Source organism: Melanerpes formicivorus, unplaced genomic scaffold (genome assembly GCF_026170545.1).
Source record: "Melanerpes formicivorus ecotype bairdi unplaced genomic scaffold, bMelFor1.0.p_v2 SCAF_32, whole genome shotgun sequence".
Lineage (NCBI taxonomy): Eukaryota > Metazoa > Chordata > Aves > Piciformes > Picidae > Melanerpes > Melanerpes formicivorus.
In genome coordinates this window covers 8,955,066-8,982,785 of record NW_027142384.1, presented here as the reverse complement: position 1 = coordinate 8,982,785, position 27,720 = coordinate 8,955,066, and the positions used below count along the sequence as shown (strand labels likewise).

Below are 27,720 nucleotides of genomic sequence, written 5' to 3'. Positions count from 1 at the left end.
CTCTTCTCCAGGATGAACAGTACCAGCTCCCTTAGCCTCTCCTCATAGCAGAGGTGCTCCAGCCCTTGGATCATCTTTTTGGCCTCCTCTGGACTCACTCCAGAAGCTCTGTGTCCTTCTTCTGCTGGGGACACCAGAACTGGAGCAGGATTGGAGGTGGGGTCTCAGCAGAGCAGAGTTAAGGGGCAGAATCCCCTCTCTTGCCCTGCTGGCCACACTCCTCTGGCTGCAGAACAGCACACAGCTCCCTGCTGGGCTGCATGAGGGCACTGCTGGCTCCTGGGGAGCTGCTCAGCAACCAACAGCCCCAACCACCCAACTTCTCTGTAAAACACAAAGCATGGTGCTTCTTTTCTCTTTGTCTAAAGAGCTCTGTTTACATTCTAAGCTCTTCAGGAGAGATGGAAAATTCTGTGGTGTGTTTGTGTAACACCTTTCTGTTGGAGCTGGTACAATAGGAATAATAATATAAATGGGTACTCTAACAGCAACCTGTTCCAGTGTCTTCCCACACTCACCAGAAAGAATTTCTTCCTCATCTCCAGTCTCAGTCTCCCCTATTTCAGCTCAAAGCCATTGTGCCTTGTCCTGTCACTCCCAGCCCTTGTCAGAAGTCTCTCCCCAGCTCTCCTGGAGCCCCTTCAGGTACTGGAAGTCTGCTCTAAAGTCTCCCCAGAGCCCTTATATTTAATACATCAGGTCTATCAGTTAGGACATAGTTATTTTCCTTGGTATTATCCATAGAATCATTTAGGTTGGAAAAGACCTTTAGGATCATTAAGTCAAAATGTTTATCTCTTCTGAAACAAATGTCTGGGAAATTGCCCTCAATTTGCAAAATTATTTTGATTTCAACAGAAATCAAAGCAGGAAATCAACAGACAAAGATGGTTAAACTTCTCTGCACACTCCTTGTAGATTTAGACAGCTATAAAACACACACAGGCATGTTCATAGAATCATGGAACTGTTTTGGTTGGAAGAGACCTTTAAGATCATCAAGTCCAACCTTCAACCTAAGACCACCATGGCCACTAAACCATGATCCAACTCTCAGTTCCAAGCAGACACTGTCCCTGCAAGACAGTGGTTTTATAAATTCTGTAAGAAAATCAGAGACACAGAATCACAGAGTGGCAGGTGCTGGCAGGGACCTCTAGAGATCATCCAGCCCAACCCACCTGTCAAAGCAGAGTCACCCAGGGCAGGCCACACCAGGAGCCAGCTGGATTTGCAAAGTCTCCAGAGGAGATGCCAAAACCTCTCTAGGCAGCCTGCTCCAGGGTTCCAGCACTCTCACACCAAAGAAGTTTCTCCTCATGTTAAGATGGAACCTCCTGTGGTCCAGCTTGTACCTGTTGTTCCTTGTCCTATCACTGGGCACCACCAAACAGAGCCTGGCAGCTCTGACACCCACCCCTCAGATATTTATAGACATTGATCGCATCCCCTCTCAGCTTTCCCTTCTCCAGACTAAACAGCCACAGGGCTCTCAGCTTTTCTTCACAGAACAGATGTTCAAGTCCCTTCATCATCCTCAAAGCCTATGTTGGACTCTTTCCAGTAGATCCCTGTCTGTCTTGAACTGGGGAGCTAAACTCGAGCTAAGCTCAAGCCAAACTCTGAACAAAAACAGGCTGCACCTAATACCTAATAATTATCACGCCAATCACTGATAGTGAATAATTGAACTGGCTCTATCACCACAGATAATGCAACCCAGCACAACCTCCCTGAGCTGCTTTCGCATTTTGTGTAACATTAACAGATCTGGAAGGGTGCCAGTCAGCAAAAAAGCAACAACAACAACAACAAATCACCAACAAGATCACCCACAGCAGAGCCAAGAGCAGACAAATCATCTAAAATTCACATGATCACTGTTGATGGCTTCAATGTCATTCAGTGTGTAAAGGTCCAGGCTTTAGTTCTTCAAGGAAGACCCAAGCCTACATTACTGGTTGCTGAGTGTGTTGGAAACTGAATGTGAGACCAAACTGCAAGGCCAGCAATACAAACTCACCAAGGTTTTGCTTGGCAGGAATATACAGAAACGCAGGTGCTAAGTATTGCCCCTGCAAATCACCAAATGTTTGGGTTGCTCTTTAAAAACACAAACTACAGCAGACCTACAAATGGTCCTCTAGGGGTCAAGCACCCACTTTATGAAGGCATTAGAAGATTTGGAAAACCATTGCCTGACACTTTTGTTCCCTTTGATAGGCTGCCACTGCTTTATTCTCTGGGCAGCACTCAGTGATGGCAGAATAAAATGTGCTCCCTGGTTCAGACTCATGGATTGCATCGGGTTGGAAGGGGCCCTCAAAGCTCATCCTGTCCAACCCCCCTGCACTCAGCAGGGACACCTCCAACTAGAGCAGGCTGCCCAGGGCCACACTGAGCCTGGTCTTGAATGTCACAGAATCACAGAATTGTCAGGGTTGGAAGGGACCTCAAAGATCCTCTAGTTCCAAACCTCCTGCCATGGGCAGGGACACTTCCCACCAGGTTGCTCAAGGCCTCATCCAGCCTGGCCTTGAACACCTCCAGGAAGGGAGGCATTCACCTGGCCTCCCTGGGCAACCTGTTCCAGTGTCTCACCACCCTCATGGTGAAGAACTTCTTTCTAACATCTGACCTAAACCTCCTCCTCCTCTAGCTTGGATCCATTCCCCCTAGTCCTATCACTACCCTACACCCTAGGAAGTCCCTCCCCAGCTTTCTTGTAGCCCTCTTTAGGGGATGGAAAGCCACAATAAGGTCTCCTTTGGAGCCTTCTCCAAACTGCACAACCCCAACTATCTCAGCCTGTCCTCCCAGAAAAGGAGCTCCAGCCCTCTGATCATCCTTGTGGCCCTACTCTGGACACCTTCCAGCACCTCCCCAGGGATGGGATTTCCAGCAGAACTTCTGGCTATCATCTCTCAGAAAATCTGCTACATCCAAAAGCCCACTTGCATTTAAAGTCTTCCATCAAAGAGTTTTCCCTCAGCTACACATCAGCCTCGGGAAAGCCAACATGATTCTTTTAACCTATCAGCTTAGTTCCTCCTAGAAAAGCTCAATTACCACTGAAATCAGGAAAATACTAGCCCAGCTATCAGAAAGTAGGCATTAACAAACAGCAGCTAATTTTTTTCCTCCACAAGCCCGTGGATAATTTTGCTTTGTCCTTCCAAACATTAAGACACAAATTATACTTCCATGTCTAAGCTGTCAATACTAGTTATTGATTTGCCTTACAGTAAATAAAAGCACTGCTGAATGCACCATTTTCCTCCTTTGATGAAGTGAGTGGTGACAGTGCAGCTCAGTTACTTTATTACACAAAACCTCCCTTCTCTTTTCCTTCCCATTAAAGGACCAGGCTGTTATTAACCGAGGCTTCGTGACCAAGTGCAAAAGAGCAGATTTGTAGTTTGCAAACAACCCCCATGAGCTCCATTAAGAAAACATTTGGCTGCCACCCCAGGGCCTGGCTAAACTTTTTTCCCCCCCTTTTCTCTGTCCCCTGGCTGGATGTGGCGTGGCAGAGCCGAACTCACCGTTGCCATTGCACAGGATCTGCATGGTCTCAAACTCCAGTGCCGTGTAGGTGGGGTCTAAAACCTCACTGTAGTTGGCCATTTCCATGTCTAGGATGGGTTCTGAGAGCCTCATCATCAAATGGGAAACCAGAGAACAAGCTGCTCAGAGGGACAGCTTTGCTGTTCTGCTTCACAGGGATTGATAATCCAAAGTTAACCACAACTGTGTCACCTCTGTGCTGCAGTGGGAGGAGCTGGAAAAGTGCTTCTGCAGGCTGGATTCTACCTCTTGGTTGGGTGTTGGTTTTTTTTTCCCCTCTCTTTTATGATACAGTGCAAGTCTTATGATAATCCTGGAATGCTTTATGAAATAACCTTATCAGGAGTTGTACTGGTTTCAGTTCTGGAGTGAACTCTAGGCCAAGTGAGAAGCCCTGCGACACATCCTGTTGTCAGTGTGCAATACACCTCAGACGGACAGACTTCATCCAGCTGGGGAGGACCCTCAAAGCTCATCTTCTCCAAACCCCCTGCACTCAGCAGGGAAAACTCCAAGTAGAGAAGGCTGCCCGGGGCCACATCCAGTCTGAGCTTGAATATCTCCAAGGACAGGGCCTCAACCACATCCCTGGGCAACCTGTTCCAGTATGACACCGCTCTCATTGTGCAGAACTTCCTCCTGACATCCAACCTGAATCTGCCCTGCTCTGGTTTCAAACCATTACCCCTTGTCCTGTTCCCACAGGCCCTTCTGAACAGTCCTTCCCCAGCCTGCCTATAGGTCCCCTTCAGATATTAAATAACAGCACTAAGGTCTCCCTGGAGCCTTCTCTTCTCCAGACTGAACAGTCCAAATTCCTTCAGTGTCCCCATAGCAAAAGTTCTCCAGCCCTCTCATCGTCTTGGTGGCCCTCCTCTGGACCCACTCCATCAATCCACTCTATTAGGTCTGTGTCTCTCTTGTGACAGAGGCACCAGAGCTGGACACAGCACTGCAGGTGAGGTCTCACCAGAGCACAAGGGCAGAATCACCTCTCTTGACCTCCTGGCCATGCTGTTTTTGATCTGCCCATTGCTGGCTCCTGTCCAGCTTCTCATTCAGCAGTACCCCCAAGTCCTTCTCCGCAGGGTTGCCCTCAATTCCATCACCCCAGCCTGGGTTGGCACTGTGGCTGTTCTATGTGAAGGGACTGGAAGTTCAGGTGCCATTTTGCTCTCTCTTTTCAAGCATAATAAGGAAGTCTGGGACAATTATGGGCTATCCTCTTACCCAAAACATCCTTCATCATCTTTTAAAAGACAGCTGCAAACCCTCCCTGTTTTACAACTGTTGGCATTCTCTGCCAGCAGCAATCAGCTGCCCATGCAGACATGCTCAGCCAAGACCTCCAGTGACACAAGCTGCCTACCCTCCTCCCCACTGCACCGATCACCTATGATGAGTCAGCAGCTCATCTGGACAGCCTGCAGGAACATCTCTGCATGCTCACCATGCCAATTACTCCCTATGAAATAAACCCATACTTCATTTGCCCTTCTGGCTGAGAAGCTCAGTGGCATACTGGGGTGTGTCAGAAGTAGGTCAAGAGAGGTTCTCCACCCACCCTGCTCTACCCTGGTGAGGCCACATCTGGAATATTGTGTCCAGCTCTGGGCCCCTCTGTTCAAGAAGAACCTCAGGGAACTGCTTGAGAAAGTCCAGCACAGAGCCAGAGAGCTGCTGCAGGCAGTGGAACATCTCCCTGTGAGGACAGGCTGAGGGAGCTGCGGCTCTGGAGATGGGAGCAGAACAGCCTGAGGGCTGCCCTCATTGCTGGTGATAAAGATGTGCAGGGCAGTGTGGGGAGGATGGAGCCAGGCTCTGCGCAGGGATGTCCAAGGATAGGACAAGGGGCACTGGGGGCAAGCTGGAGCAGAATGGAAAACTTTGTCCCTGTGAGGGTGCTGGAGGCCTGGAGCTGGCTGCCCAGAGAGGTTGTAGAGTCCCTTCCTACCTTTAATGTTCTGTGATTCTGTGGTTCTCTGCTCCCCAGGCAAAATTACTTGCTCAGGCACATGTAATTTTGTGTTAAACTCCTCATCAGAAACATTCACTGTCAGCCAAAGACAATACTGCATGGACCACTTCTAAAGTACTGTTGCAGTGCAAGGCTGACCTTTCCAGGGATGCTCATTCTTTAGCTTCATTTACATGCTAGATGGAGCAAAATTTACCCTGGACACAATGGGTTTGAAGATGAAACATGGGCATGTATTGACAAGGCAAGGTGTAATGGCTTTAAACTGAAAAGGAGGAGAAAGGAAGAAATTTGTCACAGTGAGGATGGTGAGACACTGGAACAGGTTGCTCAGGGAGGTCATGGATGCCCCTTCCCTGGAGGTGTTCAAGGCCAGATGTTCAAGGCCTTGAGCGACCTGGGCTGATGGGAGGTGTCCCTGCCTATGGCAGGGGGGTTGGAACTGGATGATTTTTAAGGCCCTCTCCAACCCAACCCATTCTATGAATCTCTGAAGTGCACAAAGCCTTTACCCAGAGCTAGCATTTTCTTCTTAACAAACAAACAAACAAATAAAACCAAATTAAATTCAGATTGATGAAAAACTACCAACAGCCCATATTTGTTTAGGAAATCACAGTTAATTTCATCCCAAGATGGAACTAGACTGGGTATCAGAAGAAACTTCTTACTGAAAGGATTTTCAACCCCTGGAAGAGGCTCCCCAGGGAGGTAGCTGAATCCCTATGCCTGGAGGAAGAGGCAAAGTTGTGGTGCTGAGGACCATGGTTTAGCCCCAGCCTTGGTAGATTTAGGCAATCACAGAATCATAGAACCATTCATGTTGGAAAAGCTCTCTAAGATGATCAGTTCCAACCTTTTACCCAACACTTCCATGACCACTAAAGCATGTCCCAAAGTGCCACATCTACTTGGTTCTTGAACACCTCCAGAGATGGTGACTCCTCCACCTCCCTGGGCAGCCTGTTCCAATCTCTGACCACTCTTGCAGGAAGAAAACTTTTCCCTGATACCCGACCTAAACCTCCCCTGGTGCAGCTTGAGGCCATTTTCTCTTGTCCTGTCATTAGTTACTTGGGAGAAGAGGCCAACACCAGCCTCACTCCAACATCCTTTCAGGTAACTGTAGAGAGCAATGAGGTCTTCTCTCAGCTTCCTCTTTTTCAGCTCTCTCAACCTCTCCTCCTCAGACCTGTTCTCCAGACCCCTCAACAGGTTAGTGACCTTAAAGGTCTTTTCCAACCAAAATTATTCGAGGGGTCTATGATTCTATGACCAGTTTTCTTCTGCCTGATGGCTCAGTCTGCAAAGCGTCTCCAGCAGTGGAATTTGTTGTATTTGCTACACATTCTTGTTGCGTTTGTGTAGCACTTGCAATAAAACTAATTACTAGTTACACAACAAATGACTCACTGAAGTATGCTGCTAACAATAAACCACCAAGGATTTCATGTCAGCTGGAATTATCTTCTATCCCTTTTGATAAGACTTTCTACGAACACCCTCAAGCCTTTTCACACCCAAGTTCTAGGCTGCTCAGCTCCAAACATCCAGAACAGGCAGATCTCCAGTCCTGAAAACATTCTGTCACAAGAGTGAACTTAAAATAAGAGCAGAATTGGAAGATGGATGAGAAGAGTCCAGAGTGAGGTCCAGAGGAGGCCATGAATATGATCAGAGGGCTGGAGAACCTCCCCTATGGGGACAGGCTGGCAGAGTTGGGGCTGTGCAGCCTGGAGAAGAGAAGGCTCCAGGGAGACCTTAGAGAAGTTTTCCTGTACCTGAAGCGGCTCCAGGAGAGCTGGGGAGCGACTTTTTCACAAGGGCTGGGAGTGACAGGACAAGGGACAATGGCTTTGAGCTGGAACAGGGGAGATTGAGACTGGGGATGAGGAAGAAATTCTTGACAGTGAGGGTAGGGAAACACTGGAACAGGTTGCCCAGGGAGGTTGTGGATGCTCCCTCCCTGGAGGTGTTCAAGGCCAGGCTGGGTGAGGCCTTGAGCAACCTGGGCTGGTGGGAGGTGTCCCTGCCCATGGCAGGAGCTAGATCACCTTGAAGGTCCCTTTCAACACAACCTATTCTATGAATCCATGAAGATCCCAGGGCTGACACACTCAGATCCTGCCATTCCTTCCAAGGTTGGCAGAACTTCTTCAGTGCTGTCAAAACAGCCATGAGTTGACCTTTCATAATTTTGCCATAGAAAAACTCATTTCCACTGATTTTTTAATATGGAAAAATGCAGACTGCAGGGAAGATCTCCTTGATACTGCTTTTGTCATGGTTTGTAATGAAACCTCTGGCAGTCAAACCTTGCATAGCAAAAGTTTGGGGCCTTGTGAAGTAAACAATGAGCAGTTCATGTACTCTAAGCAACTACTATAAAATGTGAACTGGTTTTCTTCCTGCCTGAGGTAGATCACAATGCAGTGCTGGAATGGAGGAAAGAAGCTGATGATGAACAGCTTTGGGTTGTCTGTCAGTCCAAGCTTTCCAACTCACCAGCCCTCAGCAGGGCTCTTCTCATTTTGGACACTGGCTTTGCAAATTCTGAATCACAGAATCCCAGCACTGTGGGGGTTGGAAGATCTGGAGATCATCCAGTCCAACACCCCTGCCAGAGCAGTGTCAACTACATTAGGATGCTCAAGAATGTGTCTAGATGGGTTCTGAAAGTCTGCAGAGAAGGAGACTCCACAACCTCTCTGGACAGCCTATTACAGGGCTCCAGCACCCTTACACCAAGTAAGTTTTTCCTTAAGTTCAAGTAAAACCTCCTGGATTCTGGTTTGTTGCCCCTTGTCCTGTCACTGGGCACCACTGAAAAGAGCCCAGCCCCATCCTCTTTCCCCCCACTCTTTGCCTATTGATCAGCACTGATCAGATCCCCTCTCAGGCTGCTCCTCTCCAGGCTGAGCAGCCCCAGGGGCTTTCCTCCTCACAGAGATGCTCCAGGCCCCTCAGCATCTCTGTAGCTTCCACTGGACTTCCTCCAGCAATTCCCTGTCTCTCTCAAACTGGAGAGGCCAGAACACAATACTGAAGATGAGACCTCACCAGGGCAGAGTAGAGGGGGAGGAAAACCTCCCTTGACCTGCTGCCCACACTCTGTGATACACCCCAGGGGCCCATTGGTGTTCTTGGCCACGAGGGCACATTGCTGGCTCATGGTGACCTTGTCCACCAGCACTCCCAGCTCCTTCTCTGAAGAGCTGCCTTCCAGCAGATCATCTCCCAACCTGTACTGGTGCAGGGGGTTTTCCTGCCCAGGTGCAAGAGGTTTTCCTGCCCAGGTGCAGGACTGAAACCACAGCATGTAGTATGAGATGTTCTTTCAAATCCCAAGCCATCTCCTGCTGACATCCTTATGTAAGCAGAAGTTTTTCAAAGTGTGTAATTAGCCAACCTGTGAAAGAGTCCCCTGAGCTCAGTGCTCCTGTAAACCTCAGGATTGATTTTCCAAGAGAAACGTTGTGCTAATGGAGAAGAAAGACCAAGCTCCCCCGCGCTGGTTTTGCTCCTGTGGGCTCATTGGTTCCTTTCTTTCCACCTGCTGACCTCAGCCTCACATCCAGAAAGCATTCCTATCTTATCTGGAAGCCTGTTCATTGCTCAGCTCTCCACAGTCAATGCAATCATTCTTTCTGATGGTGCTATGAAACAGAACACAAGCTAATAAAAACCAGCCTGTTTGCATCTAAGGCTTCCTGAAAAAGAAAGCCAAGTCTCAGACTACTGCCCCTACTGAAAACAGGTTAGGTCTTCTTGATGCTTTCCTGATTTGTTTGGTTGTTGGTTTTATTTTCATTATTATTATTATTAAGTGTGTTGTTTTTTTTTCTAAGCAGCAATCTTTACATCATTCCACATCAGGAAGAAATCTCTCTCCTCACAAGAAACTCTTTGTTTAGAAATTAGCTTTCTTTTGTTCCCCAAGTGTTCTGAGGAAGGATCACGTCATCACAGCACTTCTTGTTGTGCCAGTACAGTGAGTTGTGGTGGACACACTCCAAATAACAGAATCACAGAACAGTTTGGGTTGGAAAAGACCTCAAAAATCATCTGGTTCCAACCCCCCTGCCATGGGCAGGGACACCTCCCACCAGCTCCAGCTGCTCAAGGCCTCATCCAGCTTGGCCTTCAACACCTCCAGGGAGGGGACATTCACAGCCTCCCTGGGCAACCTGTTCCAGTGTCTCACCACCCTCACTGGAAAGAATTTCTTCCTCATCTCCAGTCTCAATCTCCTCTCTTCCAGCTCAAAGCCACTGCCCCTTATGCTGTCACTCCCAGCCCTTGTCACAAGTCCCTCCCCAGCTCTCCTGGACTCCAGGCACTGGAAGGCTGCTCTAAGGTCTCCCTGGAGCCTTCTCTTCTCCAGGCTGAACAGCCTGAATTCTCTCAGCCTGTCCTCACAGAGAATGTTCTCCAGCCCTCTGATCATCATCATGTCTTCCTCTGGACCTGCTCCACCATGGTAGTCTCCTGGTTTTGCCAGAAAGCTGCTCTATTTACCCAGTCTGTTAATAAAACACACACTTTGATGTCCCCCCTCCCAGCTGCTGGCACACACCTGAGGCAGGATATGCAGGGTGTCTGTACCAAGCCTAGGAAACCCTAGGAGCTGAGAAATAATGAGTTAGATACTGGTTGGACTCAATGATCTTAAAGACCTTTTCCAACCAAAATGATTCTGAGATTCTAACTTCTCCTTACTCCAGGAAAATCAGAGAAAGATCTCCAAAGCAGAGAGTGTCCAAAAGCTGGCTACCCAAAAGCAGTGGGCACCTTCCTGCAGGGAATTTCATCTTTGGCTTACAGAAACACACACCCATGGCATACCAGGGACTGAGTGTCCCTCTCCTGAACACACCCTCGGCTGCCAGTCATCATCACAGCAGCTCTGCTGCCACCCCCCGCCAAGGGTTTCATAAACACCTCATGAGTAATGACTGGGAAATGTTCCCAGAACCCTAGAATGGTTTGGGTTGGAAGGGACCTCGGAGATCATCTAGTTCCAAGCCCCTGCCATGGGCAGGGACACCTCCCACTAGAACTGGTCTCTCAAGGCCTCCTCCAGCCTCTCTTTGGGAGTCTTTAAGGCTTGGAGACTCCACAACTTCTCTGGGCAACTTGTTCCAGTGCCTCACCACTCTCATGGGGAAGAGTTTCTTCCCAATGTCTCATCTAAATGGAGCTTCTTCCAGTTTGAAGCCATCACCCCTCAGCCTGGCACTCCCAGCCCTTGTCAAAAGTCCCTCCCCAGCTCTCCTGGAGCCCCCTCAGGTACTGGAAGGCTGCTCTAAGGCCTCCCTGGAGCTTTCTCTTCTCCAGGCTGAACAGCCCAAGGTCCCCTAGCCTGTCCCCATAGGACAGGCTCTCCAGCCCTCTGATCATCCTTGCGGCCTCCTATGGACCCTCTCAAACAGCTCCACGTTCTTCTTGTGTCAGAAACTCCAGAACTGGGCACAGGACTCCAGGTGAAATCTCAGCAGAATGAAGTGGCGTGACAGAATACCCTCTCTTGACCTGCTGGCCACATAAACACCAAAAGGATCAATGGCTATGGCCCTCCACAACTCCACAACATTACAGCAAGTCTCATAACATAGCTCCACCTTCCCCACTTTGAAACAGCGAGGTTCTGAGCCCACCAAAGGTGCCTTTGAGCTGGCTAGCAGATAGGTTCTGAGCAAAGCAAAAGTGCCTTTGAGTTGGTTAATGCTAAAGGACTTTTCAGTTTGTGAGCCACAAGAGTGAGTGCACAGCACCACTGCTTCCAGTGCAATGATCAGAGGAACCACCTCATGCACATTTCTCCAAGCCAGCATCAGCCATCAGCTTCACCAAGAAATCCATGACACTCAGGTGCTTCTGTGCCTTTTCATTTCACATCTGCCTTTTGACTATGTCCTAAAGAACAATGCTAGGACACTGGAAAAGCAAAGGCAGGATCAGAGCTGAGGAATAAGGCTTTGTGGCACACTTAGTAGGCAAAGTGTTGAGAACAGCTTCAACATATCACAGAATGACAGAATGTTAGGGGTTGGAAGAGACCTCCAGAGCTCATCCAGTCCAAGTCCCCTGCCAAAGCAGGATTACCCAGGGCAGGTCACACAGGAACACATCCAGATGGGTCTTGAAAGTCTCCAGAGAAGGAGACTCCACAACCTCTCTGGGCAGCCTGCTCCAGGGCTCCAGCACCCTCACACCAAGAAGTTTCTCCTCATGTTGAAGTAGAACCTCCCTGTGTTGCAGCTTGTACCTGTTGTTCCTTGTCCTATCAGTGGGCACCTTCATCCTGACACACACTCTTCAGGTATTTATAGACATTGATCAGATCCCCTCTCAGCCTTCTCTTCTCCAGACTAAACAGCTCCAGGACCTCAACCTTTCCTCACAGGAGAGATGTTCAAGTCCCCCCAGTCATCATCCCTGTAGCTCTCTGCTGGAATCTCTCTAGCACATCCCTGTCTCTCTTGAACTGAAGAGCCCAAAACTGGACCAAATATTCCAGGTTGGTCTTAGCAGGGCAGAGTAGAGGGGGAGGATGAACCTCTATAAACCTGCTGGCCACATTTTTCTTGATGCACCCCAGGATCCCATTGGCTCTCTTGGCCACCAGGGCATATTGCTGTCCCATGCAGAACTTGCTGCCCACCAGCACTCCAAGGTCTTTCTCCATGGAGCTGCTTTCCAGCAGGATGAATGGAATGGAATGGAATGGAATGGAATGGAATGGAATGGAATGGAATGGAATGGAATGGAATAGAATAGAATAGAATAGAATAGAATAGAATAGAATAGAATAGAATAGAATAGAATAGAATAGAATAGAATAGAATAGAATAGAATAGACCAGACCAGACCAGGTTGGAAGAGACCTTCAAGATCATCGCGTCCAACCTAGTCTGTCCTGGTGCCTGCTGTGGTTCCTCCATAGATGCAGCGCTCTGCACGTGTCTTTGTTGACCCTCATGAGGTTCCCCTCTGCCCAGCTCTCAGCCTGTCCAGATCTCACTGGATGCCAGCACAGCCTAACAGTGTGCCAACCACCCTTCCCAGTTTGCTATCATCAGCAAACTTGCTGAGGGTCCACTTTTTTCCCTCATCCAGGTCATTGATGAAGAGACTGAACAAAACTGGAGCCAGCACTGATGCTGGGGATCAGTTCACACCATGCTGAACTGCAGCGCACATCTGTGTGGGAAATCTAGGCTAAGCCACTTGCCAGCACACATTTTTGGACACATTGGCCACCACAGGCTCTCTATCAACCCAAGATTCCTGCCACAATGGAATCTGCCTGTTTGGTGTTTTTTTTCCTTTCAGTTGGTGATCCATGCTGTTGAGCTCTGCTGTATCATAGCACAAAACCACAGCACTGTCTTTCATCAGTTATGACAGGGCTGCATCTTACTTTTCTCATCTTCATATTGCAGGGAACAGACCAGGTCTGAACTGTCCTGATGTTTATGCTTTGGGCTTCAGAAACTACCCATCCTTCAGAACACCTTGGCTACAACTTCCAACAGCCATGGAGGTGAAAAAAGGCAGAAAACAATAAACACATCTGGCTCCTGACTTCTCCACAACTATGGCCTCATCCTGTTCAGCACATTTTCAAGCTGGAAATAATCAGAGAATCACAGAATGCTAGGGGTTGGAAAGGACCTCCAGAGAGCATTGAGTCCACCCCCCGCTGCCAGAGCAGGATCACCCAGGGCAGCTGACACAGGAACACATCCAGCCTGGTTTTGAAAATCTCCAGAGGAGGAGATTCCACAGTCTCTGTGGGCAGCCTGCTCCAGGCCTCCAGCACCCTCACACTAAAGAAGTTTCTCCTCATGTTGAGATGGAATTTCCTGGGATTGAGTTTCCATCCACTGTCTCTCATCCTATCCCTGGGTATCACTGAAAAGAGCCTGGCTGCATCCTCCTGACAGCCACCCTTCAGATATTGATAAGGTCCTCTCTCAGCCTTCTCTTCTCCAGACTAAACAGCCCCAGGTCTCTCAGTCTTTCCCTCATCATAAAGATGCTCCAGGCCTTTCATCTTCCTTGTAGCTTCCACTGAACTCTCTCTCCAGCAGTTCCATGTCCCTCTTGAACTGGGGAGTTCAGAACTGGGCACAATGTTCTAGGTGTTGTCTAACTAGGGCTGAGTAGAGGAGGAGAACCTCTCTGGGCCTGCTGGCTGCACTGTTCTGAATGCACTGAGTTTACTGTTGGCCTTCTTGGCCACCAGGGCACATTGCTGTCCCATGGGTAGCTTATTACCAACCAGCACTCCAAGGTGCTTCTCTGCAGAGATACTCTCCAGCAGGCCAACTCCTAACCTGTCCTGGGGCACTGTGCTGTTCCTCCCTAGGTGCAGGGCTTTACACAAGGGTCCCTGTCCCAAGCAAGGGGGATGGAACTAGCTGATCTCTAAGGACCCTTCCAATCCAAACCATTCTATGATTCTGTTTATTATCCTTGTTGAACTTCATGAGGTTCCCCTCTGCCCAGCTCTCCAGCCTCTTCAGGTCTCACTGCCTGGCAGCACAGCCTGAGGGGTTGTCACCACTCCACCCAGTTTTGCCTCATCAGCAAGTTTGCTGAGGGTACACTTGTGAGGGCACACCCTGTGCTAGAGGGAAATATCACAGAAAGATGAAAACTCTGCAATATTTTCAGCCTGAAGAAGAGTAGCTGCAAGCTAACTTTGGAGGTGATTGCACTGGCTGAGGATGGAGTTCTCCTGTAGCTTTTTCAACAGGCTAATTGATTTCTTCACTTCTATACCACACAGTCACTGAGGGGCACGCTCATAGCACAGCAACAGTAACATAATGCTGTCATATTGAAGTGCCCAGGTGGCCAAGTAAGCCACCAGCATCCTGGCCTGGATCAGCAGTAGTGTGACCTGCAGGACCAAGGCACTGATTGTCCCCGCTCTGCTCAGCACTGGGGAGGCCACATCTCAAATACTGGGTTCAGTTTTTGGGCCTCACCACAAGGACATGGAGGTGCTGAAGTGTTTCCAGAGAAGGGCAACAAGGGTGGTGAAGGATCTGGAGAACAGGTCTGCTGAGGAGCATCTGAGGGACCTGAGGGTGTTTAGTCTGGAGGAGGCTGAGGGGAGACCTCACTGCTCTCTACAGCTCCTGAGAGGAGGTTGCCACAAGTCAAGTCACGGTGTGCTATTCCAAATACAAGTGCCAATGGCATCAAGTTGTACCGGGGAGGTTTAAGTTGGATATGAAAAGAAACTTATTGACTGAAGGGGTTCTCAACCACCATCTAGTTCCAACTCCCCTGCCATAGACAACTCCCACCAGCCCAGGTTGCTCAAGGCCTCATCCAGCCTGGCCTTGAACACCTTCAGGGAGGGGGCATCCACAGCCTCCCTGGGCAACCTGTTCCAGTTTCCCCCTACCCTCACTGTCAAGAATTTCTTCCTCATCTCCAATCTCAATCTCCTCTCTTTCAGCTCAGAGCCATTGTCCCTTGTCCTGGCACTCCCAGTCCTTGTGAAAAAGTCCCTCCCCAGCTCTCCTGGAGCCCCTTCAAGTACTGGAAGGCTGCTCTATGGTGTCCAGAGAAGGGCCACAAGGATGATCAGAGGGCTGGAGTACCTCTCCTATGAGGACAGACTGAAGGAGTTGGGGCTGTTCAGTCTGCAGAAGAGAAGACTCCAAGGTGACCTCATTGTGGCCTTCCAGTATCTGAAGGGGGCCTACAGGAAGGCTGGGGAGGGACTGCTCAGGATCTCAGGTAGTGATAGGACTAGGGGGAATGGAATGAAGCTGGAGGTGGGGAGATTCAGCCTGGATGTGAGGAGGAAGTTCTTCACCATGAGAGTGGTGAAGCCCTGGAATGGGTTGTCCAGGGAGGTGGTCGAGGCCCCGTCCCTGGAGGTGTTTAAGCCCAGGCTGGATGAGGCTCTGGCCAGCCTGATCTAGTGTGGGGTGTCCCTGCCCATGGCAGGGGGGTTGGAACTAGATGATCCTTCCAACCCTGACTGATACTATGTTGAACATCCCCAAATCCCTCAGCCTGTCCCCACAGGGGATGTTCTCCAGCCCTCTGATCATCGTTGTGGCCTCCTCTGGACCCTCTCCAGCAGTTCCAGGTCCTTCTTGTGCTATGGGCCCCAAAACTGGAGGCAGTGCTGCAGGTGGGGTCTCAGCAGAGCAGAGGAGTAGAATCCCCTCCCTGTGATGCTGCACTCCCTGTCTTGGATGCAGCCCAGCACACAGCTGCCTGCTGGGCTGCCAGGGACCATTGCTGGCTCATGAGGACTTTTTTGTTGAGTTTTACTGCTAGGTGAGCACATTACTGTGAGTGAAACAATGGTATCTAACATTTCTGATGTAACTCTGTTTTATTCAGTTTGTTTTCTTCTTGAAAACCCCAGCTACCCAGGAAGTGATGCCAGTTTTGAGGGGTTAAAGGATTCCTGTAGCATGGATTCCTGTGGTGAGATTGCTGAGCTCCAGCTAAATGACTGGAGTTACTCGTTAATGATTTGCTTACATCAGGTAACTTATTATTTTCTGATACACACAGGAAAATTAATCAGAGACTTGTCCTGCAGCATGGAATGAAATCAGAAGTGCAGAGGAAAGAGTTCAGGCAGGAGATAAAACCAACCAATGGTGCTATTGATAAGAAAAGCTCAACACTCCTGTTCAGGCAGCCCTGGTGATTAGTAATTTCTTAACAATCCCCTGTGGCAGCTTTTAAGGTAAACTTGCCCATAAACAATGTTTTATAGAGCCAGGGAGATAAATCTGACTTACAATTTGCCCACTTTTATCTTGAGAAATGCCATATAATGAGATTTTTATTATTTATTAGTGGGGGGGGGGGGGGTTGACAGATAAACACCCTTGCCTTTGCCATACACAATAAAGAAGTTCAACAGGAGGTTAATCAGGAGCAAGGCAAGGTGGTTTTGAGGGTTTGGGTTTTTTCAACTTGCCTAAAATCTATAATTTCTGTGTGATCAATTAAGCAGAGCAAGTCCTCTAATCTCTAAAAAGCTCCATTTCAGTATCTGAAGGGGACCCACAGGAAGGCTAGGGAGAGGCTGTTAGAAGGGCCTGTGGTGACAGGATGAGGGTCAGTAGTTTGAAACTGCAGCAGGGGAGATTTAGATTGGGCATCAGGAGGAAGTTCTGCACTATGAGAGTGATGGGACACTAGAACAGGCTGTCCAGAGATGAGGTTGAGGCCCCATCCCTAGACACATTCAAGAAAAGACTTCACAGAATAGCAGAATCACCAAGGTTGGAAGAGATCTCAACGATCATCAAGTCCAACCTGTCGCCACAGACCTCATGACTAAACCATGGCACCAAGTGCCACATCCTATCCCCTCTTGAACACCTCCAGGGATGGTGACTCCACCACCTCCCTGGGCAGCACATTCCAATGGCAAACAACTCTCTCTGTGAGGAACTTTCTCCTCACCTTGAGCCTAAACCTCCCCTGGTGCAGCTTGAGACTGTGTCTTCCCTCCTGGCTGCAATCATTCTTCAGGTAGCTGTAGACAGCAATAAGGTTTCCCCTGAGCCTCCTCTTCTCCAGGCTAAACAACCCCAGCTCCCTCAGCCTCTCCTCACAGGGCTGTGCTCAAGGCCTCTCCCCAGCCTCACTGCCCTTCTCTGTACACCTTCAAGTGTCTCGATGTCCTTCTTAAACTGAGGGGCCCAGAACTGGACACAGTACTCAAGGTGTGGCCTAATCAGCGCAGAGTACAGGGGCACAATGACTTCCTTGCCCCTGCTGGCCGCTCTATTCTTGATGCAGGCCAGGATGCCATTGGCCTTCTTGGCCACCTGGGCACACTGCTGGCTCATGTTTAGGCAGCTGTCAATCAGCACCCTCAAGTCCCTTTCTGTTTGGGAGCTCTCCAGCCACTCCGACCCCAGATGTGGTGGCAGCCTGATCTAGATGGAGGTGTCCCTGCTGAGTGCAGGGGGGTTGGACAAGATGAGCCTGGTGGGTCCCTTCCAACCTGATGCAATCTGTGAATCTGTGATTTCAAGTTGGAGATGAGGTAAAATGTGTTTGCTGCAAGCGTGGTAAGGGATTGGAACAGGCTGCCCAGGGAGGTGGTGGAGTCCCCATCCCTGGAGGTATTCAAGAAACCTGTGGCCATGGCACCTGGGGACATGGTTTAGTGGCCATGGTGGAGTTGGGTTGATGGCTAGATGCAATGATCTCAGAGGGCTTTTCCAACCCAAGCAGGTCTCTGATGCTCTGTTTTCTCTCTCAGCTCCATGAGTTACACATTCAACACAACGTTTCAAAACAAACCCTGCACGCTGCTGCCCATGCCAGTGACTACATAACCCTTGGTCCTACAGAGGAGGCCAATTAACCCCCTGATGGGCCGACAAGCTCCATTATTTTCAGTTACTCTGTCTAAAATTAATATGTTTAACTAGACTCTAAACCAACTCATCACATTCCTGCAAGAGGAATGGGCTTTCAACACCCTTGACTTCACTCTTCCAAGTCACTTGGCGTAGTTATGCTTAGCTGGACAACTTCTTTCATTTCTGTTGTTCCCAAAAGCAGTTAATGAGAAGTCCAGAGCATGTTAAAGACTACAAGTCTAAACTGAAAGGATGACAAAGGGACAGAAGAATCAAAATGCTCCCTAAGCACAGCAACACCTCAGCAGAGCAGAGATGGATACTCCGCTGCAGTGGAGTTCTGGATCCGCACCTTAATGGATGAAAAGGACTCAGTCTTATGCTTCAAGGACATATGGAGAGCTTTGACCAACTCTTTGCCTTGGCTGGGGTTTTGGACTCCATGATCTTCAGAGGTCCCTTCCAACCCCTACCATTCTGTGATTCCTGAGAAGCATGTATCTGCCTGAGGGTAGGAAGGCTCTGCAGAGGGCCTGGGCAGTCTGGGTTGATGGGTTGAGCCCACCACAGGTGCCTTTGAGCTGGCTAACAGACAGGTTCTGAGCACAGCAAAGGTGCCTTTGAGCTGGTTAATGCTAAAGGACTTTTCAGAACAGTTTGTGAGCCACAAGAGTGGTTGCACAGCACAACCACTGCTTCCAGTGCAATCATCAGAGGCACCACCTCATGCACATTTCTCCAAGCCAGCATCAGCCATCAGCTTCACCAAGGAAATCCATGGCAGTCAGGTGCTTCTGTGCCTTTTCATTTCACATGTAGGAGGACAGTGTGAGTAAAGATCAGAGGTGCAGTGATGAGTGGAAACGACAGAGACCTTCAAGATACAACTTGCAAAGTACTGTGCAGCTGCAATAGTGCAGGTTACAGGAGCAGGTCTACCTTCAATATTCCAACCAGCAGCCGTGCCTGGGAGGGTTGGGGGGGCGGGGAGGGGAGGGGCCGTGTGTGGGTGTCTGGACATGAGCAAAATTCCTGTGGCCACATTCCATGTTTTTAATGTCTTCATGTAGGTAGGCTCCATCATTTTATCCAAGACTCTGCAGTCAGTACCATTATCTATCTGTGAGAGAGGGACAAGCTATACTCCCCTTTTTATGGACAGAGAACTAAGGCAAAGGACAACTCAAGATAGTGTTTATGGTACTAGAGGCCACGTGTCTACACCATGGAGGCACATGTCTGCAAGCCAACAAGATGCCCAGCTCCCTGTGGATACAGGGATCCCAAACTGGCATGTCTACACTGGGGAAGAGCAGGGCTAGTCTGGACCTTAGAAAGTTCAGGAGGAGGGTGCTGAGACTCCAAGCCCTACCTTTGTGTGATTCGGTGCGGGAGTCACTGTGATTTGTGCTCTCCACTGCTGAAATGCCCTGGCAACATCTGAAGCTCAGTCATCTTCCAGATAACTTTGCTTGAATTACACACGAGGGGAAGTGCCTCAGGTGCCAGCCCAGGTTTGTCAGGAAGCTCTGTCAATACAGCAGCATTTCAAACACACTTGACTGGCCAGAGCTGATCTGTGAGAACAGCCACTGTAAGCTCCTGTGAAGACTGAAACCTTGCAGCTCCCAAAAAGCAACAGAAGCACAGCAGAGAGGAATGACCTCATCAGAAAGAACTGCAGAACAAATTTGCTTAGGAATCAGAAAGGCTGAGTCAGGAGTGGTGGTGTTCAAGGAAACAAAGCTGACTTCACCCAGGTGATGGAAAGGTCACTCCTGGATGTATCCCAACCACTTCCGTTAAGGTTTTGTTACAAATACAACAAGAGAGTTGATAGAAAACCTTCAGAATCTGCAGATGAGTGGGAGAAGAGGGGAGCTGGGATTGCCTTTTGGAGGGGATGTAAGGTCTGCAGTTGGAGGCACTGTTGCAGTAGGCTGACTATAGCCAGGAATAACAACACAATCACTACACCTATGAAAACACCAGTGTTTGCTGCTGGAAGTGGATGTCCTGCTTGGGCTACTCAAGATGTGCCTTCTTCATAGAACTTAGCCTTGCCTGGGCATCCGAATCATGGGATCACAGAATTGCTTGGGATGGGAAAGCCCTCTAAGATCATCCATTCCATCCATCAACCCAACACCACCATGGCCACTAAACCATGTCCTCAGCTGCCATGGCCACACACTTCTGAAACGTCTCCAGGGATGGGGACTCCACCACCTCCCTGGGCAGCTTGTGCCAATCTCTGACCACCCTTGCAGCCAAGAAATTTTTCTAATCTCCAACCTAACCCTCCCCTGGCACAATTTCAGGCCATTTCCTCTCCTTCTGTCACCTGACAATAGAAGAGACTAACCCCCACCTCACTGCAACCTCCTTTCAGGGAGTTGTCGAGAGCAATGAGGTCTCAGCCTCCTCTTCTCCTAAGAGCACATTAAACAAAAGCCATCTCTAAGGCAAAGCAACCTTGCTCCTAAAGAAAATTCCCATTTGGATTGTGAAATTTGGGATTCCAGAGCTTTCACTCAAGGTCCAAAGGCATTTCAGAAGATTAGAGAAACTCCAACAAAATGCTTAAGCCATCAGACAAAGCTGATGCCAGATTTTCTCCTACTTGTAGAATAAAGCAGTCAGACAATGTCTTTAAATCCTACCTGGAAGATTACAGGGAGAGAATCAGAGGCAAGATGTCTTTGAAGACTGCAGAAGTGTTGACATAGAGGAGAAAGAATAAAAGATTCCTTGCCCTCATGTTTAGCTCCTGGGTAAACTACATATTAAACCAGTAATTTTAGGAGAGAAATAAGCCTGAAGGAGAAATCAGTTTGACTGGACTATGTGAAGAGGGCTTGGAGAAAGAGGAAGGCCTGAAGAAAACAAAGGGTCACTTTGTAGTAACCTTGGAACTACTTTTCCTGGGTGAATTGCAGTTTGAACTGTCAGACTCTGCCTTTTGTAGATTTCTGTGTAGTTGAGGTACTTCTGTGTGCTTAGATACTTCTGCCCTATGCTCTATGTGTAGAATCACAGAATGGCTTAGGCTGGAAGGGGCCTCAGAGATCAGCTACTCTAACCCCCTGCCACAAGCAGGGACACCTCCCAACTAGTCTTGTGTGGAAGGTTTGAGAGAGAAGGCTTAGTCTCCTCTCCCCCACAAAGAGGAAGAAAAAAACCACAGCTAGCCAGCTGGAGAAGCAAAGGGAGAATGCTATATTTATAAGCAATTTTGGGGAATGCAGGACATGTACACAATTTACAGTATTTACAACATATATACAGAAATATACAGCAAAGTAAAAAAAACAATAATACAGGAATGAAATTCCCTCCTCTGGAGGAGGGTTCCCCCCCTGTACCCCCTTCTCTCCCCTTTTTCCCCAAAGAGGGTTAGAAAGAGAGAATAAGAGCAGTTATTAATAAAGCAGAATATTAGTAGGCCTTAGTTGCTTATCTGTTCAAGGTCGCTCTGGCAGGGAGCCCAGAAGCAGACGAGCTGGAAAGGGAGAAGGAAAGGAGCGAACTGAGAGGAAAATCCCAACTGCACCTAAACCTAAAACTGCATTCTACCAATCCACCAATGAAATTCGTTTAGAATATCTGATTGTTTTCGTTAATATTCCAAAACATTCAGCCAGAGTGTCCCAGCACTGTCTCTTTCTTAAAGGCACAGCCTCAAACGGTCATGGCTGCCCAAGGCTTCATCCAACCTGACCTCCAGAGAGGAGGCATCCACAGCCTCTATAGGCAACCTGTTCCAGAGTCTCACCACCCTCATACTGAAGAACTTCTTCCTAAGCTCCAGTCTAACCCTGCTCTCCCTCAGCTTCAAACCATTCCCCCTTGTCCTGTCTCTAGACACCTTCATAAAGGGTCCCTCTGCAGCCTTCCTGGAGGATCCCTTCAGGTACTGGAAGGCAGCTCTAAGGTCCTCCCAGCACCTTCTCTTCTCCAGGATGAACAGTACCAGCTCCCCCAGCCTCTCCTCATAGCAGAGGTGCTCCAGCCCTTGGATCATCTTTTTGGCCTCCTCTGGACTCACTCCAGAAGCTCTGTGTCCTTCTTCTGCTGGGGACTTCAGAACTGGAGCAGGATTGGAGGTGAGGTCTCAGCAGAGCAGACTCAAGGGGCAGAATCCCCTCTCTTGCCCTGCTGGCCACACTCCTCTGGCTGCAGCCCAGCACCCAGCTGCCTGCTGGGCTGCATGAGGGCACTGCCACCTCTACATTTCATATACCCTTATGGATACTCAGTCTGTATACTGATGAGCACTTCTTAAACACAACCAAGACATCCACTGACCACTTTAAAAGATCAGAAAAATAATATTTTTCCCTGCACCCCAAATAAAACTATTCAGAGCCAAAGAAAAGCATATTGATAAATAAATACCAAGAGCCTGAAGCATCTCTTATGAGAAAAGACTGAGAGACCTGGGGCTGTTCAGTCTGGAGAGGAGAAGGCTGAGAGAGGACCTTATCAATGTCTACAACTCTCTGAAGGGTGGCTGTCAGGAGGATGCAGCCAGGCTCTTTTCAGTGATACCCAGGGACAGGATGAGAGGCAATGCATGGAAATCCAATCCCAGGAAATTCCATCTCAACATGAGGAGAAACTGCTTTAGTGTGAGGGTGCTGTGGGGTTGTAGAGTCTCCTTCTCTGGAGATCTTCAAAACCCAGCTGGACATGTTTCTGTGCAGCCCAATCTAGGTGACCCTACCTTAGCAGGGAGTTTGACTACATGATCTCCAGAAGTCCCTTCCAATTCCCACCATGCTGGGAGTCTGGGAATGTTCAGTCTGGGGAGGAGAAGGCTCCAGGGACACCACAGAGCAACCTGAAGGGACCCCTGAGAGGGGATACAAGAAAGCTGGGCAGGCACTTTTGACAAGGGCTTGGAGTCATAGGAGGAGAGGGAATGGACTGAAGCTGTAAGAGGGAAGATTGAGACTGGGGAGTCACCATCCCTGGAGGTGTTCAAGAGGGGACTGGATGTGGCACTTGGTGCCATGGTCATGAGGTGTTGGGTGACAGGTTGGACTTGATCTTTGAGGTCTCTTCCAACCTTGGTGATTCTGTAAAATTCTTGACAGTGAGGGTAGGGAGACACTGGAACAGGTTGCCCAGGGAGGCTGTGGATGCCCCTCCCTGGAGGTGTTCAGGGCCAGGCTGGATGAGGCCTTGAGCAACCTGGGCTGGTGGGAGGTGTCTCTGCCCTTGGTTGGGAGAGATGATCTTGACAGGGGAGTTGGATCTTTAAGGTCCCTTCCAACCCCTTCCATGAATATGAACCTATGAAGATCACTGGGCAGCTGTGGAGGAAGAAAGCACAACTTGTAGTGACGCAGCCTCTCCCACTGGGGCCACTATAAATACACAGAAAACACACCAGGTGTGCTCCAGTGAGGCTGAGGCCTAGAAATGGATCCCTTTTTCAGTCCTTCTGTGCCTCCCTCCTTCCCCTTGCTTATCTAGGCAAGGTAAATGAGTCTCTCCACCATCCTCCAGGAGGAAAGCTGGACTCTGTGGGAAGCACACACTTGTTTATATCTCTCTTGCAGTTTTATATTTTCAGAACTACCTCACACACTTAATCCTCCAGCCATTAGGAAGGCAATAAAATGGCATAAAAGGAGCCCAGAGCAATAAAGCAATCAGCTCCCAGCATGTTTATTTAGTCGTGGGCCTTAATGACAGAGACCTTCGTACCCACTGATATCTGGAGCTGCTACTCCTTCCCTTCCATCTCAGACTCCAGGCTGACACAACTCTCAGAATTATGGCCAATGTTTTACAGCCTGCCCCACACAAACCATGCAAAAAAAGAGAAAAAAACCCAACCAACACCAAGCCCCTGGAGAAACCAACCAAGAAAAGCTTTGCAAATCCAGCCTACATTAATCTTCTTTCAAAGCAAAATGGGGAGAGTTGAGTTAGGGGAAGCAGACCAGTGGAAGAAGTGGACATCAGGTCTGCCTCCCTACACAGTTATGCACACTGTGCAGAACTTCCTCCTAATGTCCAACCTAACTCTGCCCTGCTCCAGTTTCAAACCACTGCCCCTCATCCTATCCCCACAGGCCCTCCTGAACAGTCCCTCCCCAGCCTTCCTGTAGGTCCCCTTCAGATATTGAAATGCAGCTCTAAGGTGTCCCTGGAGCCTTCTCTTCTCCAGGCTGAACAGCCCCAGTTCTTTCAGCCTGGCTTCACCTGTTTCACTCTTGCTCTTCTCCTGCTCTCTCCTTCTTCTCTAGACTTTCCCAGAGATATTATCTCTTGTGTTTAGCCTTTTGTCAGGGAAATTCTTCTCACAACAGACTTCAGCAATGGTCCTTTTCCTGTACTGTAAGCTCTGGGAACCTGCCCTCTTGCAAATGGGGATGAGCTGCACCAACGTGGAAGCCCAGCCATAAACTAGCAACTGCTCCAAACAAATAAATTACGTGGCCCCAGATAAGGAGGGATATGTTGCACAAATTATGTTAGCAAAGCACACAGCAGCTTGTGTTTGCACAAGCAGGGGCATGTGACATATAGGAAACCTATGGGCAGTACTCCTCACCACAGCATAGTCTGGGTAAAAAAGTTGGTTGCTCCAAAACTACCCTGAGGACACAAAGAAAAATAATCTCCTTAGCATTTGAAGCTTCAAGTGTCCAAATGGGAGGCTGTTGTGCAAAGAGAAAAAAAAATGGCTTGCAGAAAGCCAAGCCCCACTGAAAAAGAGCAATGTGGTGATGGCTGCACTGGGCTGCACCTTGCTTAACAGTAAGGAGAGAACAGCCCATGGGCAGAGAGAGAGAAAGCAACAGGAGAAGAAAATCTTGGGAGAGAACCACACCAAAAACTGTGCCCGTTTCAGGGTGATCCATAGTTTAGTCTCTGCTACAGAATGTGACACTCTTGAGAGAGTGTCAGGCAGCTGGGGAAGCATCTGCAGCCTTCCAACAGCTTTATGCCTGCCTCCATTTAGAAGCTTTTTCTGAATGAAGTAACTAAAAATAAATCAGGAAAGACCTGAAACAGCTCAATGTCCAAGTGGAGAGCAGTGACCTTAGGGGTCAGTACTGGAACCTGTGCTGCTCAATATCTCTGTCAGCAACACAGACAGTGGGACTGAGGCACCCTCAGCAAGTCTGAAGGTGACACCAGGCTGTGTGGCACAGCTGACACACTGGAGGGAAGGGATCTATGCAGAGAGACTTAGACAGGCTGGAGAGGTGATCCCAAGCCATCTTAATAATTCTCTAGTTTTATCATAGAGCATCAATTTCATGAGCCCTGCAGTATAATCAAGTCCTGCCCTGTCTGATGTAGCCAAGCACAGCTTGGGTGCTAAACTGACCAAATGTTGCAAAATGATGGAAAAGTCACATTTTGTATTTCCTGGTGATATTTGATGGAAAGGAGGCCATCCAGAGGGCTAGACGGGTTGGCCCAAGCCAATCTCATGAAGTTCAACAACGCCAAGTGCAAGCTCCTGCACATGGGTTGCGACATTCCCATGCACAGATCCAGGCTGGGTGATGAGTGGCTGGAGAGCAGCCTAGAGAAGAAGGACTTGGGGGTGTCAGTCGATGACAAGCTCCCCAGGAGCCAGCAATGGTCACTGGCAGCCCAGCAGGCAGCTGTGTGCTGGGCTGCATTCAAAGCAGGGAGAGCAGCAGCACAGGGAGGGGATTCTGCCCCTCTGCTCTGCTCTGCTGAGACCACACCTGCAGCACTGCCTCCAGTTCTGGGGCCCCTAGCATAAGAGGGACATGGAGCTGATGGAGGTGGTCCAGACAACACCATGAAGATGATCAGAGGGCTGGAGATCCCCCCCTGTGGGGACAGGCTGAGGGATTTGGGGCTGTTCAGCCTTGAGAAGAGAAGGCTCCAGGGAGACCTTAGAACAGTCTTCCAGTACCTGAAGGGGCTCCAGGAGAGCTGGGAAGGGACTTTTGACAAGAGCTGGGAGTGCCAGGATGAGAGGCAGTGGCTTTGAGCTGGAAGAGGGGCGATTGAGACTGGAGACTCGGTAGAAATTCTTTCCAGTGAGGGTGGTGAGACACTGGAACAGGTTGCCCAGGGAGGTTGTGGATGCCCCCTCCCTGGAGGTGTTCAAGGCCAGGCTGGATAAGGCCTTGAGCAACCAGGGCTGGTGGGAAGTGTCCCTGCCCATGGCAGGGGGTTGGAACTGGATGAACTTCAAGGTCTCTTAAACCCAAACCATTCTATGAATCTATGAATCAATGATGGCATATGAATGATGCAGCAATAAAAACAAACACACAAACAAAACGGAAACAAAACCCAACTGAAAACATTCTAAACATTTTTAAGTTGAACTCTCCAAACATAAACATGACAGTGAGATCTGACTGGCAAGGGAAAACAACCCTGATTTGTAGCTGCCTTGCACAGATGCCCCTTTCCAAACAAATTGCAGTGCTTATATACTCTGCAGCTTATTCACTTACATGTTTAAACTGGTGCAAGAACTCCCAGTTAAAATGTGGCCACAACTGTGCTTTACCTAATCTCATATAGCCAAAGCTGGCACTGCTGGCAGATAAGCAAATATATTCATCTTAATAGTTACAATTTTCCTTTCCAGAATGAAAATCAATGTCAATTTGCCTGGATCCTGTAAATAAATTAACAAGATAGAGGGAAAAAAAAATAATGTCTGTGTGCTGGCAGCCCAGCAGGCAGCTGTGTGCTGGGCTGCATCCAAAGCAGGGAGAGCAGCAGCACAGGAGGGGATTCTGCCCCTCTGCTCTGCTGAGACCACACCTGCAGCACTGCCTCCAGTTCTGGGGCCACCTGGAAGTGGGTCCAGAGGAGACCATGAAGATGATCAGAGAGCTGGAGAACCTCTGCTATGGGGACAGGCTGGGACAGTTGGGACTGTTCATCCTGAAGAAGAAAAGGCTCCAGGGAGACCTTAGAGCAGCCTTCCAGTACCTGAAGGAGCTCCAGGACAGCTGGGGAGGGACTTTTGACAATGGCTTGGAGTGATATGGCAAAGGACAATGGCTTTGAGCAGATGGAGGGCAGATTTAGACTGGAGGTGAGGAAGAAATTCTTGGCAGTGAGAAAGGTGAGATGCTGGAGCAGGTTGCCCAGGAAGGCTGCGAATGCCCCCTCCCTGGAGGTGTTGAAGGCCAGGCTGGATGAGGCCTTGAGCCACCTGGCTGGTGGGAGGTGTCCCTGCCTATGAGAGGGGGGGTTGGAACTAAGTGTTCTTCAAGGTCTCTTCCAACCATACCTTCTATGAACCTATGATCTAATAGTGTAGTTTTACTCCACCCATCATACATGATAAGCTTCTGTGAAAAGAAGAGAGGTAGAAATAGGTTCTGCAGTTAGGCTAAGGAAGAATTTTGTAACACAATTATGTGGTTTGTGCTCAGTTTTGGAGCCCTCACTCCCAGAGGTACATTAAGGGGATGGAACAGGTCCAGATGAGAACAACAAAGCTGGGGAAGGGTCTGGAGAACAGGGCTAGGGAGGAGCAGCTGAGGGAACTGGAGATGTTTCGTCTGGAGATGACAAGGCCCTCTACGGCTCCCTGAAAGGAGGCTGGACTGAGGTGGGGGTTGGGTTCTTCTCTCTAGTATCAGGCGATGGGAGAAGAAATGCCCAGGGGAGGTTTAGGTTGGAGATTAGGAAAAGATTCTTTGCTGCAAGAGTGGTCAGGGATTGGAAGGGATTGCCCAGGGAGGTGGTGGAGTCCCCATCCCTGGAGGTGTTCAAGAAACATGTGGCCATGGCACATGGGGACATGGTTTAGTGGCCGTGGTGGTGTTG

The 27,720-nt window shown here is 49.1% G+C and overlaps 1 protein-coding gene across 2 annotated transcripts in view; it reads right to left on the bottom strand.

Moving 5' to 3' along the window:
• HNF4G (hepatocyte nuclear factor 4 gamma) overlaps window positions 1-27,720 on the bottom strand; it is a 74,712-nt gene that overhangs the window by 21,556 nt on the left and 25,436 nt on the right. The window contains exon 1 of one of the 2 annotated variants that reach the window (XM_068155589.1): window positions 3,546-3,907. The exons of the other annotated variant lie outside the window; for it this stretch is intronic. Coding sequence (XP_068011690.1) covers window positions 3,546-3,663 — 118 coding nt within the window. The 5' untranslated portion in view covers window positions 3,664-3,907. Of the gene's footprint in view, window positions 1-3,545; window positions 3,908-27,720 lie in introns of those variants that run through there. 2 annotated transcript variants of the gene reach the window in all.